General features: G+C 35.1%; 2 protein-coding genes across 2 annotated transcripts in view; both read left to right on the forward strand.

Annotated features, from left to right (window-relative positions):
• Nucleotides 1-13,780, forward strand: part of LOC145666774 (phospholysine phosphohistidine inorganic pyrophosphate phosphatase-like) — a 78,377-nt gene that overhangs the window by 35,379 nt on the left and 29,218 nt on the right. The window contains exon 3 of the mRNA XM_081734327.1: nt 10,428-10,579. Within this exon, the coding sequence (XP_081590453.1) occupies nt 10,428-10,579 (152 nt within the window). The remainder of the gene's footprint in view (nt 1-10,427; nt 10,580-13,780) is intronic.
• On the forward strand, nt 4,245-5,654 carry LOC145666771 (trypsin eta-like). The gene has a single exon (XM_081734324.1). It carries the CDS (start codon nt 4,315-4,317, stop codon nt 5,551-5,553), a length of 1,239 nt encoding a protein of 412 aa, XP_081590450.1. The 5' UTR covers nt 4,245-4,314; the 3' UTR covers nt 5,554-5,654.

A 13,780-nucleotide genomic window follows, 5' to 3' on the forward strand; every position in this document is an offset into this window, starting at 1 on the left:
TTGTAGGGCCTACAGGTGCTGTATATTGCATGTTTTTAATTTCTGAGTTTTGCATGTTAGTGTGCACATTATCGTATCCTTTTATCCATCTTCATGTACTTTCCAGGTGTTTTACATGTACATGGTAAGTACATGGGCATACTGGGGAAATAAAGCATTTCCCATGCATGTGGCTTGTAGTTTCCGATACATAGTGATTTACCTGTCTTATATTCCCTGTACATGTACGCTGTATTTACGTCTGCCAGGTACGATACATGCACCTGTGACATTCATTTTCTGTGGATGCATGTTCCTTACCTGTTTTCATTTATATGTACAGGTATTGTACATTCCATGTTTTTCACTCCTAACTTACGCATGTAAACATGTAATTTACATTGCATTTTTTCTATCGTTCTGCAGGTACTTTGCATGTGTTTTACATGTACATGGTAAGTACCTGGGCATACTGGTGAAATAATGCATTTCCCATGCATGTGGCATGTAGTTTCCGATACCTAGTGATTTACCTGTCTTATATTCCCTGTACATGTACGCTTTATCTACGTCTGCCAGGTACAATACATGCACCTGTGACATTCATTTTCCGTGGATGCATGTTCCTTACCTGTTTTCATTTATATGTACACGTATTGTACATTCCATGTTTTTCACTCCTAACTTACGCATGTAAACATGTAATTTACATTGCATTTTTTCTATCGTTCTGCAGGTACTTTGCATGTGTTTTACATGTACATGTTAAGTACATGGGCTTAAGAGGAAAAACTAGCATTTCCCATGCATGTGACTGATAGATTACAGGCACATGCCATCAATTTGAATCATGTTTTTTGAACATACCTATTGCGCTTGTATGTCCCAGGTATATTACATGGACCTGTACTATGCATGTACCTTGGTGTATGTACATTACATGTCTCCTTTATATGTACAGATACTTTTCATTGCATGTTTGAGAACTTCTAACATTGAACACCATCTATACATGTATCACATGTTTATAGCCACAGGTAGATTCACCTGTCAGTGGGAAACTAACATGCTTTTTACAGCTACAGGCGCCTGTATAGTACCTGTTAAAGTTACATGTACCTGTACATGCACAGAACATTGCCTGGAATTTGTCACATTTTCATATGGGTTAACATAAAAGTTTAACTCATTAAGAGTCCCTTCATCTTTCAATGGAGGGAAAAACGAATCCACATTATGTTTGATAACCCGTAATAGCTCTCTTATATTGTCCATCATGTCTCATAAGTAGTATTTGTTTCAGATTTCACCATCACAAATAATACCATGTCATGTTTCACCAGAAAAGAAACAAAAAAGGTAAAAAAAAAAAAATCGTTTTGTTTATATCCAAGAATCCTCTCCTATTTTCATCTTTCAGAAGCCTTTTCTTTTGAAAAGTTAATATTTACTTTATCCAAATTAAATAATGATCTCGTTTGACAAATCTTACTTGTTCTGAGTTCGATTTTAAGTTTGTTTACTTTAGAATTTTCGTCAAAAAATATGCCTAGTAACATTGATACAGTTTGATTCCCGTAAAAATGCAGAATTTACATTCGCTATTAAAAGTACTAAACTACGTATCTTGTGATTTAAGTATATAGTTTAAATGTTAATGTGTTAGTGAAGCAAGTGTGAGATCATGTGAGGAAGTAATTTCTTAATTATTTAATTCTTCAGTGCCTATTAGAGAAAAGAGGTAATTGAGAATACGTGACCATGGTACTTAGATTGCCCTTGGGTTCCATTTGTTTTGAAAGTTTCGTAGAGGCGGGGAAATATGCTACTCACTGGCAGAATGTTTACATATATATTCTATGTGTATGAGTACTGAGAGCAGAGACACTGACTTTAACAAAATTGTTCGTGATTTTTTTTTTTTTTTTTTTTACTGTGAAAAAGCAACTGGAAAAATATGTTAATACATCAGCAGGTTTCGCTTTTTAGTACAATCACATATATTTTTTTCTAATTCCTCAAGAAATCAATGCAAGTGCAAGAATATTTTTTTGTCTCTTATTACCCCGACTTCCCGTATCTGTTTAATTGGACATTTGGTCACCCTGGTCGCAACATGTGTGTTAGTAGTGTTTTTGTTACTTCACCTTTTTAGCACCATCACCCTCCCAAAAAATAGTACCTGAAGCTTGGAAACAAGAGGTAGTGCTTCGGAAGTAAATAAATAACTTTATGTAAAACAAATTTTATTCTGTTACATTCGGTAAAACCAAATAGAAAAGTTTATCTTAACAAGAAAAGTAAGTAACTTTTATTAGTGTTTGGTATTTTGTACATCATCCAAAACTCTCTCTGGATTTACTTTGAAAGCTACAAAATCTTTGTTTACTTTTATTGAAAAGGAGGAATGATGTATATTCCTGTTCCATAACGACACCAGCTTGACAAGAGGAAGGAACCAGGAATTCGTTGAGACAAAATTTGATGCTAGCTGTAACATAAACTTCTCATTCTAGCGTATGTTTCTAATTGATTAACTGGAACTATTTTCTTGCAAACTGAGTAGTTATCGAGGACAAAGATCATATAGGGTTAAGCCCAGTCTGGTCTCCGCAGAGCTGTCCCCTATGCTTGTGGTCGTTCAACGAGCACATTGCCCGGTAACGAAAGGAGCGTCCGTCGTCTTTTACCTGCAATATATCGCAATAAAACTGGATGATGAAGGCTAGGAATACACACGTCGCTTAACTTCCAAGAATATATTAGCGAATAATTAAAAAAAAAAAAAAAAAAAAAAAAAAAAACATTATACAGAAGTTGAAAAGGGGATATTCTTTAGAAAAAGAAAAAGCTACATAGCTTTGAATATCCGCAGGGCTATCAGTCCTCTTCCGCTTCACAGGTCACTAAAGTCTTCATCTAAGACTATAAAATGTCACTTTGAAACAATACATTCCGTAAACTAGAATCCACAGAGACCCGGAATCCTCATTAAATTCGAATGTCACTTAAATCTTTCATTTGGCGTCAATCCAATTCCATGTGCCGCTTTCCCTACTGCTATCTGCCGAATTTGTAACAAAGGAGAGGGAGACCCGTGCTTGCTCTGCACTTATATAGGCGGTGGGCAGCACGTGGATAGTGGTGTTGTCAGATCCCTAGTAGAGAACATGTGGTACCAGCTCCTACCACATGCTGTCCCAGTCTCTATCAGAGAACGTGTGTATGAATTACAAATCCTATCATTGACTTATCCCTGCAATAGCTATTGGAAATGTTCCTCACGAAAATTCGGATGTATCTGTGTGGGTTTATTCTTATCGATGACTCTCAGCAGTTGTTTACGTAAAATGTTTCTGGTGAAATCAGAAATAGCAGTTTGAAGATTCGAGAGTGTGTGTATTTTATTCTAGCATTGTTCCTAATTAGTTAACTGCAGTTATTTATTTATTTATTTATTTTTTGCAAACTTGGGAGCTATAGAAGACACAAATCATATGGAGTTCAGCGCACTCTACCTCCCACAGAACTGTTGCAGTTTCTATCAGAAACCAGATGTATTAATAATAAATCATATCATTAATTTACCCTTCCAATAGTTGTTGGAATGGTCCCCATAAACATTCGGACATGTCTGCATGGGTCTCGTCTCGAAAATTCCTAGAGTGGTTTGTGTAGAATGTTCCGTCATAAACAGTACTTTTATCACAACTCTTTCATTGTCTGTGTGTACTCATCATGCTCATGTAAGACGTATATATAAGAAATATTTCCTGTTTTAAAGGTAATATTTTTCTAAAGTAACACAATTCTCAGCAGATACTGAAACATATGTTAACAATCATTCAAATGAGGTCAATACAGAATTAACAACGAAGAACGATATTCCTTAGACGCACCTTCTTGTCTCAAAGTCATCAGCCTGACTGAGTCTTGGATGCAAACTGTATATAAAGCTGTATTACCTACTCTTGTAGAAAACATTACTCGCTCGCAGCGCACGGAGTATAGTTGCTCAGCATATTATCCTGTTTTTACAGGCGTATAGTTACTTTCCGAAAGCACTGTACTTAATATTATTTTTAACTATACATCACAATAATTAGAAAATGCCTACAGGAATCAATTTCAGGACCCTTCAAATAAATGAATGAATGCTCATTTATTTTTGAATAAAACAATGCACTGATAGCATTGAAACAATCACTACACGTTTGATTATTGTCTTGGTTACCATACACACTATTAGAATTTGTATATACAAGTTGATTTACATAATTGTGTATACAAAGTTGATTTTTATAATTACTTTCTTATATATATTTCGTATTAAGAATGACCAAAATACATATGGAAGTTCTTCACATCATGCTCCTCATAATATATTGTGAAATGATACAGTCGTCTCTGTTCTCCGATGACAGGAAATCCAGAATTATTAGTGGGACAGCTGTTGGAAATTTTTCTAAGTATACTTTTATTGTCCGAGTGATGAGAAAAGATCCAAATGCCTTGTGTGGAGGATCCGTCTTAACGGCAGAATGGTTAGTTACAGCCGCTCATTGTGTTGTTAATAAGGTAACATCTGAAATATTTCCGGTTGAGAAATTCACACTATATGCTGGAACACCTCTTCTAAAAGATAGTAAAACAGACCCAAATCGTCAGAAGAAAAAAGTTGAAAAGATTTATGTTCACGATGGATATTGGGCTAAACACAAAGAAGACATAAAACATCATGACATTGCATTAATGAAAATTGTTGGTGAGTTTACCCTAAATAACTTTGTATCACAAGTGAGTTTTGCTTGCCAAGATTTCTTGAACAAATACGATTTTAGTGTGAAATGCTTTGTGGCTGGTTGGGGTAAAATTGGTATTGAGGATGACTCACCGGCAGCTGATGTATTACAAGAAGTTGACGTTCCTCTTGTCGACGCTGCGGAATGTGCTAGAAAGTTAAATAGAGACTTATTTGAGGCTGGCACAATCTGCGCAGGCTACACGGAAGGTGGGAAAGATGCGTGCCAAGGAGACTCTGGAGGACCTCTGGTATGCAAAAGTGTTCTTGTTGGATTGGTTTCTGGGGGTATTGGGTGCGCAATGCCTGATAAACCGGGTATTTATGCTTACGTTGGCTACTACACAGAATGGATGAACACCACCATGAATGGAATACTACCTCCCTGCACGGCGGCAGAAGCTAGTAGTACAACGGCGGCAGAAGCTAGTACTACAACGGCGGCAGAAGCTAGTACTACAACGGCAGCAGAAGCTATTAGTACAACGGCAGCAGAAGCTATTAGTACAACGGCGGCAGAAGCTAGTACTACAATGGCGGCAGAAGCTATTAGTACAACGGCGGCAGAAGCTAGTACTACAACGGCGGCAGAAGGTATTAGTACAACGGCGGTAGGAGCTAGTACTACAACGGCTACAAAAACTAGTGATACAACAACAAGTACTATATCGCCAGATCAAAATTTAACCACTACAGAAAATTCAATAGCAACAAGAGGAAATCGTTGTGGAATATTATTGATGATTAGCTTTGTATTAAGCAGTTTAGATTAAACATAGTTGATATCACTGAAACATATGTAAGATAATATAATTCTTAATAACTTTTAATTCAACTCATTGATTTATATGCTTTCTTGAAATAGCATAATCAGTAGCGCCATTTCAGACTTTGCCAGGAGTAGAGGGAGCAAAATTGTCCACCGACATAAGAATTTCAAGTTTTTTATTAATATATTAATATACAGTTCATTAAAAATATCTGTTTGTCAAACTTAGGGATCTGGCATTTACCCCTCTTCCCTCCGTGAAGGACGCTCCTGAGCATAGAGTGAAGCTCCTATTTACTCGACTTAAGCGTTCGGTTATCCGGGTACTCCTCCGAGATTCCTGAACCGTTCTTAACAACCAAATTTGACACGGTGATTCGAGAGAGCGCGCGCTGAGTGCCGTTCGGAGTCGCATGTCCAGATTAGACATACCATTGAGGAATAATCACCGAAAAACTGGAATAACCAATAAAGGTCGATCGTTTCGCTCCAAATTTGCAATTATTGTATGCCTAGTATATTAAGGGTGTTGAATACCTGCACCCTGTATCATCAGTTACTTTTCTATTTTTGAAAACAGGAATTTTAATGATGCGACTTTACTGATTTCTTCTTCAATTGTAGTTAAGTGAGCAGCTTGGGCGAACATAGTGGTAAGCGCCACTTCTTGTGAAATTGAGTTATTAGGTGGAATGGTACAAAAGAGCCCTGTAAGTAGTTTGATTTTGAAAATGAAGCTACAAATGATAAGATAAACTCGTTTGGTACGTTTCATTGCATTGAATTGCATGGGAATGGTCAACCTTCCTTTCCAGTTGGTTCGACAGATAGAAAATGGACATACTATCACGTTCGCCCGAGCCTCTCAAATGTTCCTCTTTTATTTTATTTTTTTTTTTCAAATTGAATTTACATTAGATATAAATTTTGTAATAGTTCATGTTTATAGTTAACATTACAGGCATTCATTTTATTATATTTATAATATTTACGAGATGTTCTATTTTGGGATATTGTTTGATATGTTGCATTTGTTACTTAAGCAAATACACAATTTTAGAACGTACTTGTGAAATTTAATTAACAAATCTGATAACTCCAGAGCTAATTATCAGTGCCAGACTTAAAACCTCTACGTACTCAGCAAAATAGAAATGATCAGTTTTGAAAAATCTTGCTTACAAGTACTCGCCAGCCAAAAACTTCAAACTATTTTGCAGTTACAGTGTTTAGACAATTAAACAAAAATCACTTTGCGGCCCAGTAAACATACCAATACATTTTTTATTTTGTTTATTGGCATGTCTCCTACAAATAATAATAATAAAAAAAAAAACAGTGATATCTGCTATTTATTCTTGTATTCACCTTTTCGATTGAACGGACTTTACTCGCCGAATGTAAAAAACTGGCGAGCAGACGAGTGGATTTTTCAAGCCTTGCAAATGATGTAAATATATTGATGTAAATTTTCAGAAAAATAAACGAAGCGTCAAACTAATGAGTGCAATATCTTAGATACTACATTTATGTATAGATTTAAACACAAGTATTTTAATTTATATGGTGAGGGAAGAGTAGAAACTAAAGAATGTTGTAGATTCCTGAAAAAGATAAGAAATCTACTTCTTTCCTGTACACTTCTGTTCACGAAAACGTTCCTGTACGTTCTGCTCACGAGCTAGAATCCCTTTCAGAGAGTAAGTCCAAAACAATGAGCCTAGATCCATCACAATTCCCACAGATCTGTACAAAGGGAATTGAATTTATGTAGAAACTAGGTGCAAGAAGTACTTGTGCGGACGGTAGCCGAGCATGGTGAGACACTAAGTCTCCGTAAAGAACTTGTGAAACTTGAAGATCGAGGATTCGAAACTCGGCTGAGATATTTTTTTTATTTATTTTTTTTAGACATGAAGATATGATGAAATAATTAAAAGTGTAATATTTATTACACATGTAAATTTCAAATCTAATGCTTTGGTATTAAAATTGGTTTGTTGCTATATTGATTTTTTTTTTTTTTTAACTTTTAGTTCCAAAACAAATTCAACTAAGACTTCTCGGTTTAAAATTTTTAAAACATTGGATAGATGTGTAATTAGATTGAAATAAACAGAATATTTCAGAAAGAAGAGGTAGGATGATTGGACACATTATGAAACATGGAGAAATCACGCTATTAGCTACGAAGGGAATGTGCAATGTTCCTTTATTTTTATTTTATTTTTTATCTAAAAGACTAGCTGAACCTGCGCTCTCTACACAGCGCATCATTCGCATATGAGTATAAAGCTCCTTATCATTCCTTACAACATGTGTACATGTCCCTTTACAGACACAAGTGAATGACGTATTAATTAAAAAAAAAAGCCAAGGGGTATCATAAAGGGGATACTTTTTTCGATTATTTTTTCTCAATATCTCGCACAGTTTGCAAGATTTGAGCCTGCTTCCGGTTGGAGTTTCTAATTCATGTATGACCAATGTTTTCTTTCTTCTTGCATGCAGTATGTAATAAGCAAATACATTACATACACAATTAATTATAATGCCAGTTATATATAGTGTTCATTGGGCAAAACACTCCCAAAAAAAAAAAAAAAAAAAAGGTTCAACTTAAACTGGAAAAATGGTTATCCTTCCTTTTCCATTATTATTTGGCCATGAAACAAACGCCTGAGACATATACAACCCCTATATACAACAGTGTGCTGTTGGAATGTATAATGCTTAGAATGTGATGCTACAGCTTCTTTTTTAATTTCAACACTTCCGATGTACCCGTAAAAATGTAATAAAGAAATAGTGCCCCTGTTTTTTAAATATTCAATTAGAACTGGACAATCTACATGAAATTTGCAATCGATCAGTGAAAACGTCATCTTTCTAGAGCCTGTAGTTTCCGAGATCTCATTGTCGAAAGGATTGCCCGGAAACATATAAATGTAATTTAAAAGAGCTCCAAAGATGGAAGCACAATTCATTTGCATTTATTTCGGAGAAGGCTTACTAAAGGCAAAGGCCTTTGAACCATAATTTAAAAGGATAATCTTTGTGAAAATATTTCTTTAAGTAATTTATTTAAAGTACACTCTTTTAAAAATATTTGTCTTTGTTATAAACGTGAAATCACAAATAACGGTAAATCAAAGGTTTGAAATCTAAGGTTATAGGTTAGAGCTCGGTTGCTCATAATTGGTACTATAGCATTTTAATAGGTCGATAAAGTCCTTCGTAATCTGACTCCACTAAACTTTTTTGTTATATAAATCTCTTTTGATAGCACACTATAATTAAAACTCGCATTGACAGGTTAATACGTTTGTATGTTAAAATATTACTTATTAATATATTGAATAAGTATATTTTGGCGTTAGCTATTACAATTGTTACAATGTCGCACGGAGGTCTTAACACTAGTGTTGTACCTCTCCAACTAACTTATTGGACTAACTTTTCACACTCAGAGTATCCAACTACAATATAATACCACCAATTCAATTCTTTTTTTTTTTTTCTTTTTTATGCATACAAAAATAATTCAACTGATCTTTACAAAACATTAAACACTACAAATGTCAGAAAGAAAAATGCGGACAGAAAGGCCGCAATTGAAATATACGAACCAAGCAATACAAGATGTAAAGAAGATGAAATAAATGGAAATAAAAAACCTGGCTCATGACTCGCAGAAGTAGAAAGCTGCGTTAAACCAATCGAAAGATTGCTGACGTGATGACAGTGTGCCGGTTACTAAAATACACTTGTAATAGGATAATCAGAATTTCGTGCTTAAAATATCTAGAAGGAAACTATAATCTAGACATTAAAATATTAATAAAAATAGTTAATTTGGATAGTTTTACTTTTTTTAAAATTTTAAGTGGAGTGCTAGAGGGATATACTGGAGAATGTGGTGACAGGAAACAGAAGGGGGCTACAGTTAATGGAAGACCATGGGACATGAAGGTTCTCATTTGCGGCAACTGACCTGCCTATAATGGCAGAATATTGATGATGATGATTGATAATAATAATAATAATAATAATAATAATGTATAGTGTATAATTATCATCTTTTCATAGCAAAATAATAAAAATGATGACCATAGCTGGACTGAGGAAAAAACCAACAAACTACAGAAAATAACTGATAGATACAGGAGGATACCTCCCTGAGGCTACGAGGATACTTATGATTATCCTATACCTTGTGTTCGAGATCGAATGTTTTGCTCCTTGTGACACAGAAGCTATTAAGAATGAGTCCTACTATTAACGATATTTTCAAATCATGACCAGCCTTTGAGTCCGGTGCAATTGGCTGGTCACGCAAGAACAACCCTCACGTCATTTCCCATCACACTATCTCGCCTCTAAGAGATCTCGGTTACAGGATCACGGTGCAAGACTTCCATTAAGACCATACGTATAATTTATGATGGAAAAGAATCAAATGCATGTTTTTTCTTGTATTCTCTTTGAATATTTCACTATTTTATTGATCCTTTATTTCCATACATTATCTCGCTCAACTTAAACCTAAGTTGACATTTAATACATGGAGAATCTGGATCGTAGACTATGCATGTAGACCTACTAAGAGTAATAATCATATTTTAATTTCAGTAAGAGCCGTTCAGAAATTGGGATTTTATTTCAGTTCATTACGCTATCATTTCTGTATTCAAAACTTTGTATTGCACAACAATAACCTAATTTTGTTAGAATTCTGCATCTACGAAATTTGCAACAAATTCAGCATTTGATGAGTAGATTTGAGCATTTGCCTCAACTTATTTTGTACAGATCAATGAACTTTAACTTGTTTTGGTACATGCTGTCGTGTTCACATGCATGTGTATTGTTTTATAGCTTCTTCCAGAATTTGAAGAGTTAGACCAAACAAATCCAAATTGTGTTGTCATTGGAGACGCTGCAGATGCTTTCACTTATGAAAACATGAACAATGCTTTTCGACTCCTCATTGGAATGGAGAAACCTTTATTGTTTTCCCTAGGCAGAGGGTAAGTGATTTTCTAGTTATTTACAAGTATCAATAGTCAACTTTTGTATTCAAAATATGAATGGTGTTTTCCAGCTGTAATAATTTTTAGAAAACTTCATACACATTCTGTCGGAAACTAAAATGACGTATTACTACCCAGTAGCCTGCGCAGAATTTCAAGGAAGGAAAGGAATTCAAGCTTCGAAGTTAATATATTTCTAGGTGTTGTCATCCTAGATACCATTAAGGCATGTATATTGTAAAGTGGTACATGCTTATTTTTTTACGGGGAGTAAACCCGGAACCTCCCTGGTATACGCCATTCATTAAGATAAAATATCTTACTCGATTTTTAGGTCTTCCAATCTTCCGAAATAACCTTCTTATTTGTGGTTGAAGTCCATCAATAATAATAGGATAAAATCCACTCTATGTTACAAATTTTTCATACAGAACAATTTACCAGTATAAATTAGGTAAAAATATTCGCCATAAATAAAATAAATGTTCATGTTCAGTAAAAATATTTGGCCAAATGGGTTATATTTTACTTAAGGTATATCCCTACCATCCCCGTTGATTGCATTTGAAATTGATCAAGATAAATAGGCTATAAGAAGTTAAGTTCCTGCAAATTTCGATGTTTCATTGTAACATGTTAAGAAATTAATTTACTTTTATAACTTTCACTACAATGATTCGATTTTGATGTAATATAGCGTGTATTTTCTTTCAAGATTTTCAGGCGTCCCCACCGCTTCTTGTTAGTTTGTATGGGTGAATTACTCCTCCCCCCCTTCCTACTTAAACAAATATGTTCAATGAAAATTCTCGTGAGAAATATTCAGTTTTGGAGCAATATGAGCCTCTTCAACGACTCGTACCGTATGGAGTTAACATTAGTTGAGAATAAAGAATGGATTATCCCAAATTAAAATAAGCAGTTCCACTAAAATTTTCAGATGTAGGGGGGGGGGGTTATATTCGATTTTGGCGAAATATGGAATATATGTTTCTGAGCTTCCCCAACCATCCCAAAATGCTTCGGTTTAGAGTCAGCTGAGAATGAGATAGTGAATTTAACCTCTCCTAACGATTAAAATATGTATGTCCCACGATGGATTTTGTAGAGACTATTGAATTTTGATAGAATATTGTATATGTTCTATGAGGCTTTTCCAAGTTCCTGCTGCTAGGGGGGTTGAAATCAGTCAGTAATGAGTGAATGAGATTCACCCTCTCCGATTTAAAACATAGGTTTCGAGAAAATTTCGTAGTAAGGTGTGCCATTTTCGTGGAACATAGCGAAATTGGTGAAGGACAAGGCGATGAAGATCTCCAAATAAAAAATTACTTGCTTCTACAATACGCAGCATTACTAGGAATAATAAAGATATCATTAAAATAACTGAGAGAGAGAGAGAGAGAGAGATGGGTAGGCAGACTTGCTGGCTGACTCTCATCGGGCTAATTTGAGGAAGACACCATTAAGATAAAGTGTAAAAACTCGACTATCAGCAGCAGATGGCTGCATGTGTATCGTAACACCGGGGTTACTTTGCACAAGATTTAAGGAATTTTAAAGAAATTCGCATGTAACTTACAAACATAATGATTTAGAACACTGTATTTTAAATATATAATAGTTAGATATATATACGAAAAACATTCGTGCAGGTGCATTAGTAAACATTCAGTATGGCCATATTATTGAAATATAAATTTTGGTGCAGTGTTACTCCATAGGTGGGGATACTTTGCACAACATACAAAAAAGTATGTTCAACATACGAACATAATGTTTCTGTTCAATGTTTTCCCTTCAGTATTTATACATGTCACTTCCTATACAAAACTGCATGCAGTCTACAAATATTAATATTAGAATGATGGTACCAGTATCAGTATTTGGTATGAATTATTAATATTTGTAAAGAAAATTATGTATTTTCTGGTACCAGCGCACGAACCACATTTTGATAGTTTAGCATATACCGAACAAAAATTCCAAATCAAGAACAGAAAGAAAAAAAAAATCCCCGTAAACTGATTTCCTTGGTTGCTCTTTATATCCAAGGAATATCATCCCAAACGTAACACTGTTCATCAACGAAAATGTAAATTGAAAAAAATCAGCTAATTCTTATTGATCTTGTGGTGCTGATCACGAACTTGAAAGTTATTTCCGAATATTAGCTCTACTTTTCGTTTTACAGGCATGTCTAATAATAACGCTTTTAAAATAAATATATTCGCTTCGTTTGGGGTAAAATGTTACACTGATCCGGCAACACTGGAGAAACTATATGAACGCTTGGTTTCATTGTGTTCCTTATCTCAGTAGTGTTCTGCTATTGTTAGAAAAGACAGGTTTAGTGCAGTTATCAGCGTTTTGGGTGTGACGTTTGTGTAGTGCAGGACATAAAAATACAACTACAATACGCAAAAATACTGGTATTTCGAATGTATATTTTTAAATAGTTGTCGGAACTATTTCAAGTGACATTTTGAGGATTTCAATAAACAAAAATGCCGCGAAATTGTGTAAACAGTGCGGATAGCTTCTGCTACGTGTGTGGGGAAGTGACGTTTTCGTCACAAAAGCAGACTATAACACCACTAATAAGAAAAGCCTATCAATATTACTTTGGTTGTAAAATTGGAGACCAAGATAAATCTTGGGCACCCCACATTGTGTGTAACACTTGTGCCAGCAATCTAAGAAATTGGATTAATGGGAAGGGGCGCTCAATGCCTTTTGCAGTGCCCATGATTTGGAGGGAGCCAAGCGACCACATCAGAGACTGTTATTTTTGTATGGTTCCTTCCGTCAAGAAAGGAATTTCCACGAAGAAGAAGCGGGCCTTGATCTATCCTAACATTCCTTCTGCAATGCGCCCTGTTCCACATGGAGAAGGACTACCTGTTCCTGACCCACCTAAAGAATACGATCTTTTTTCTGATGATGATCAAGAAGTTGAAGCTCCTGAATCAAGTACTTCGAAGGACCCTCCGTTTGTTGTAGAAGAACCTCCATGTGAACCACATAGACTTACTCAAGAGGAACTAAATGATCTAATCAGAGGCTTGGACCTCTCGAAAAGCAAAGCCGAAATTTTAGCGTCACGCTTAAAGCAATGGAATTTATTGCAGGAAAAAGTAAATATTTCGGTGTATCGGAATAGGGAGAAAATATTCACTTCATTTTTTACTATGGAAG

Source organism: Thermobia domestica, chromosome 12 (genome assembly GCF_964235325.1).
Source record: "Thermobia domestica chromosome 12, izTheDome1.hap1.1, whole genome shotgun sequence".
In the NCBI taxonomy this organism is placed as follows: Eukaryota; Metazoa; Arthropoda; class Insecta; order Zygentoma; family Lepismatidae; genus Thermobia; species Thermobia domestica.

Bases quoted from the DNA above. Each gene is read 5' to 3' on its own strand.
- LOC145666771 (XM_081734324.1), top strand. From the start codon at position 4,315: ATGACCAAAATACATATGGAAGTTCTTCACATCATGCTCCTCATAATA.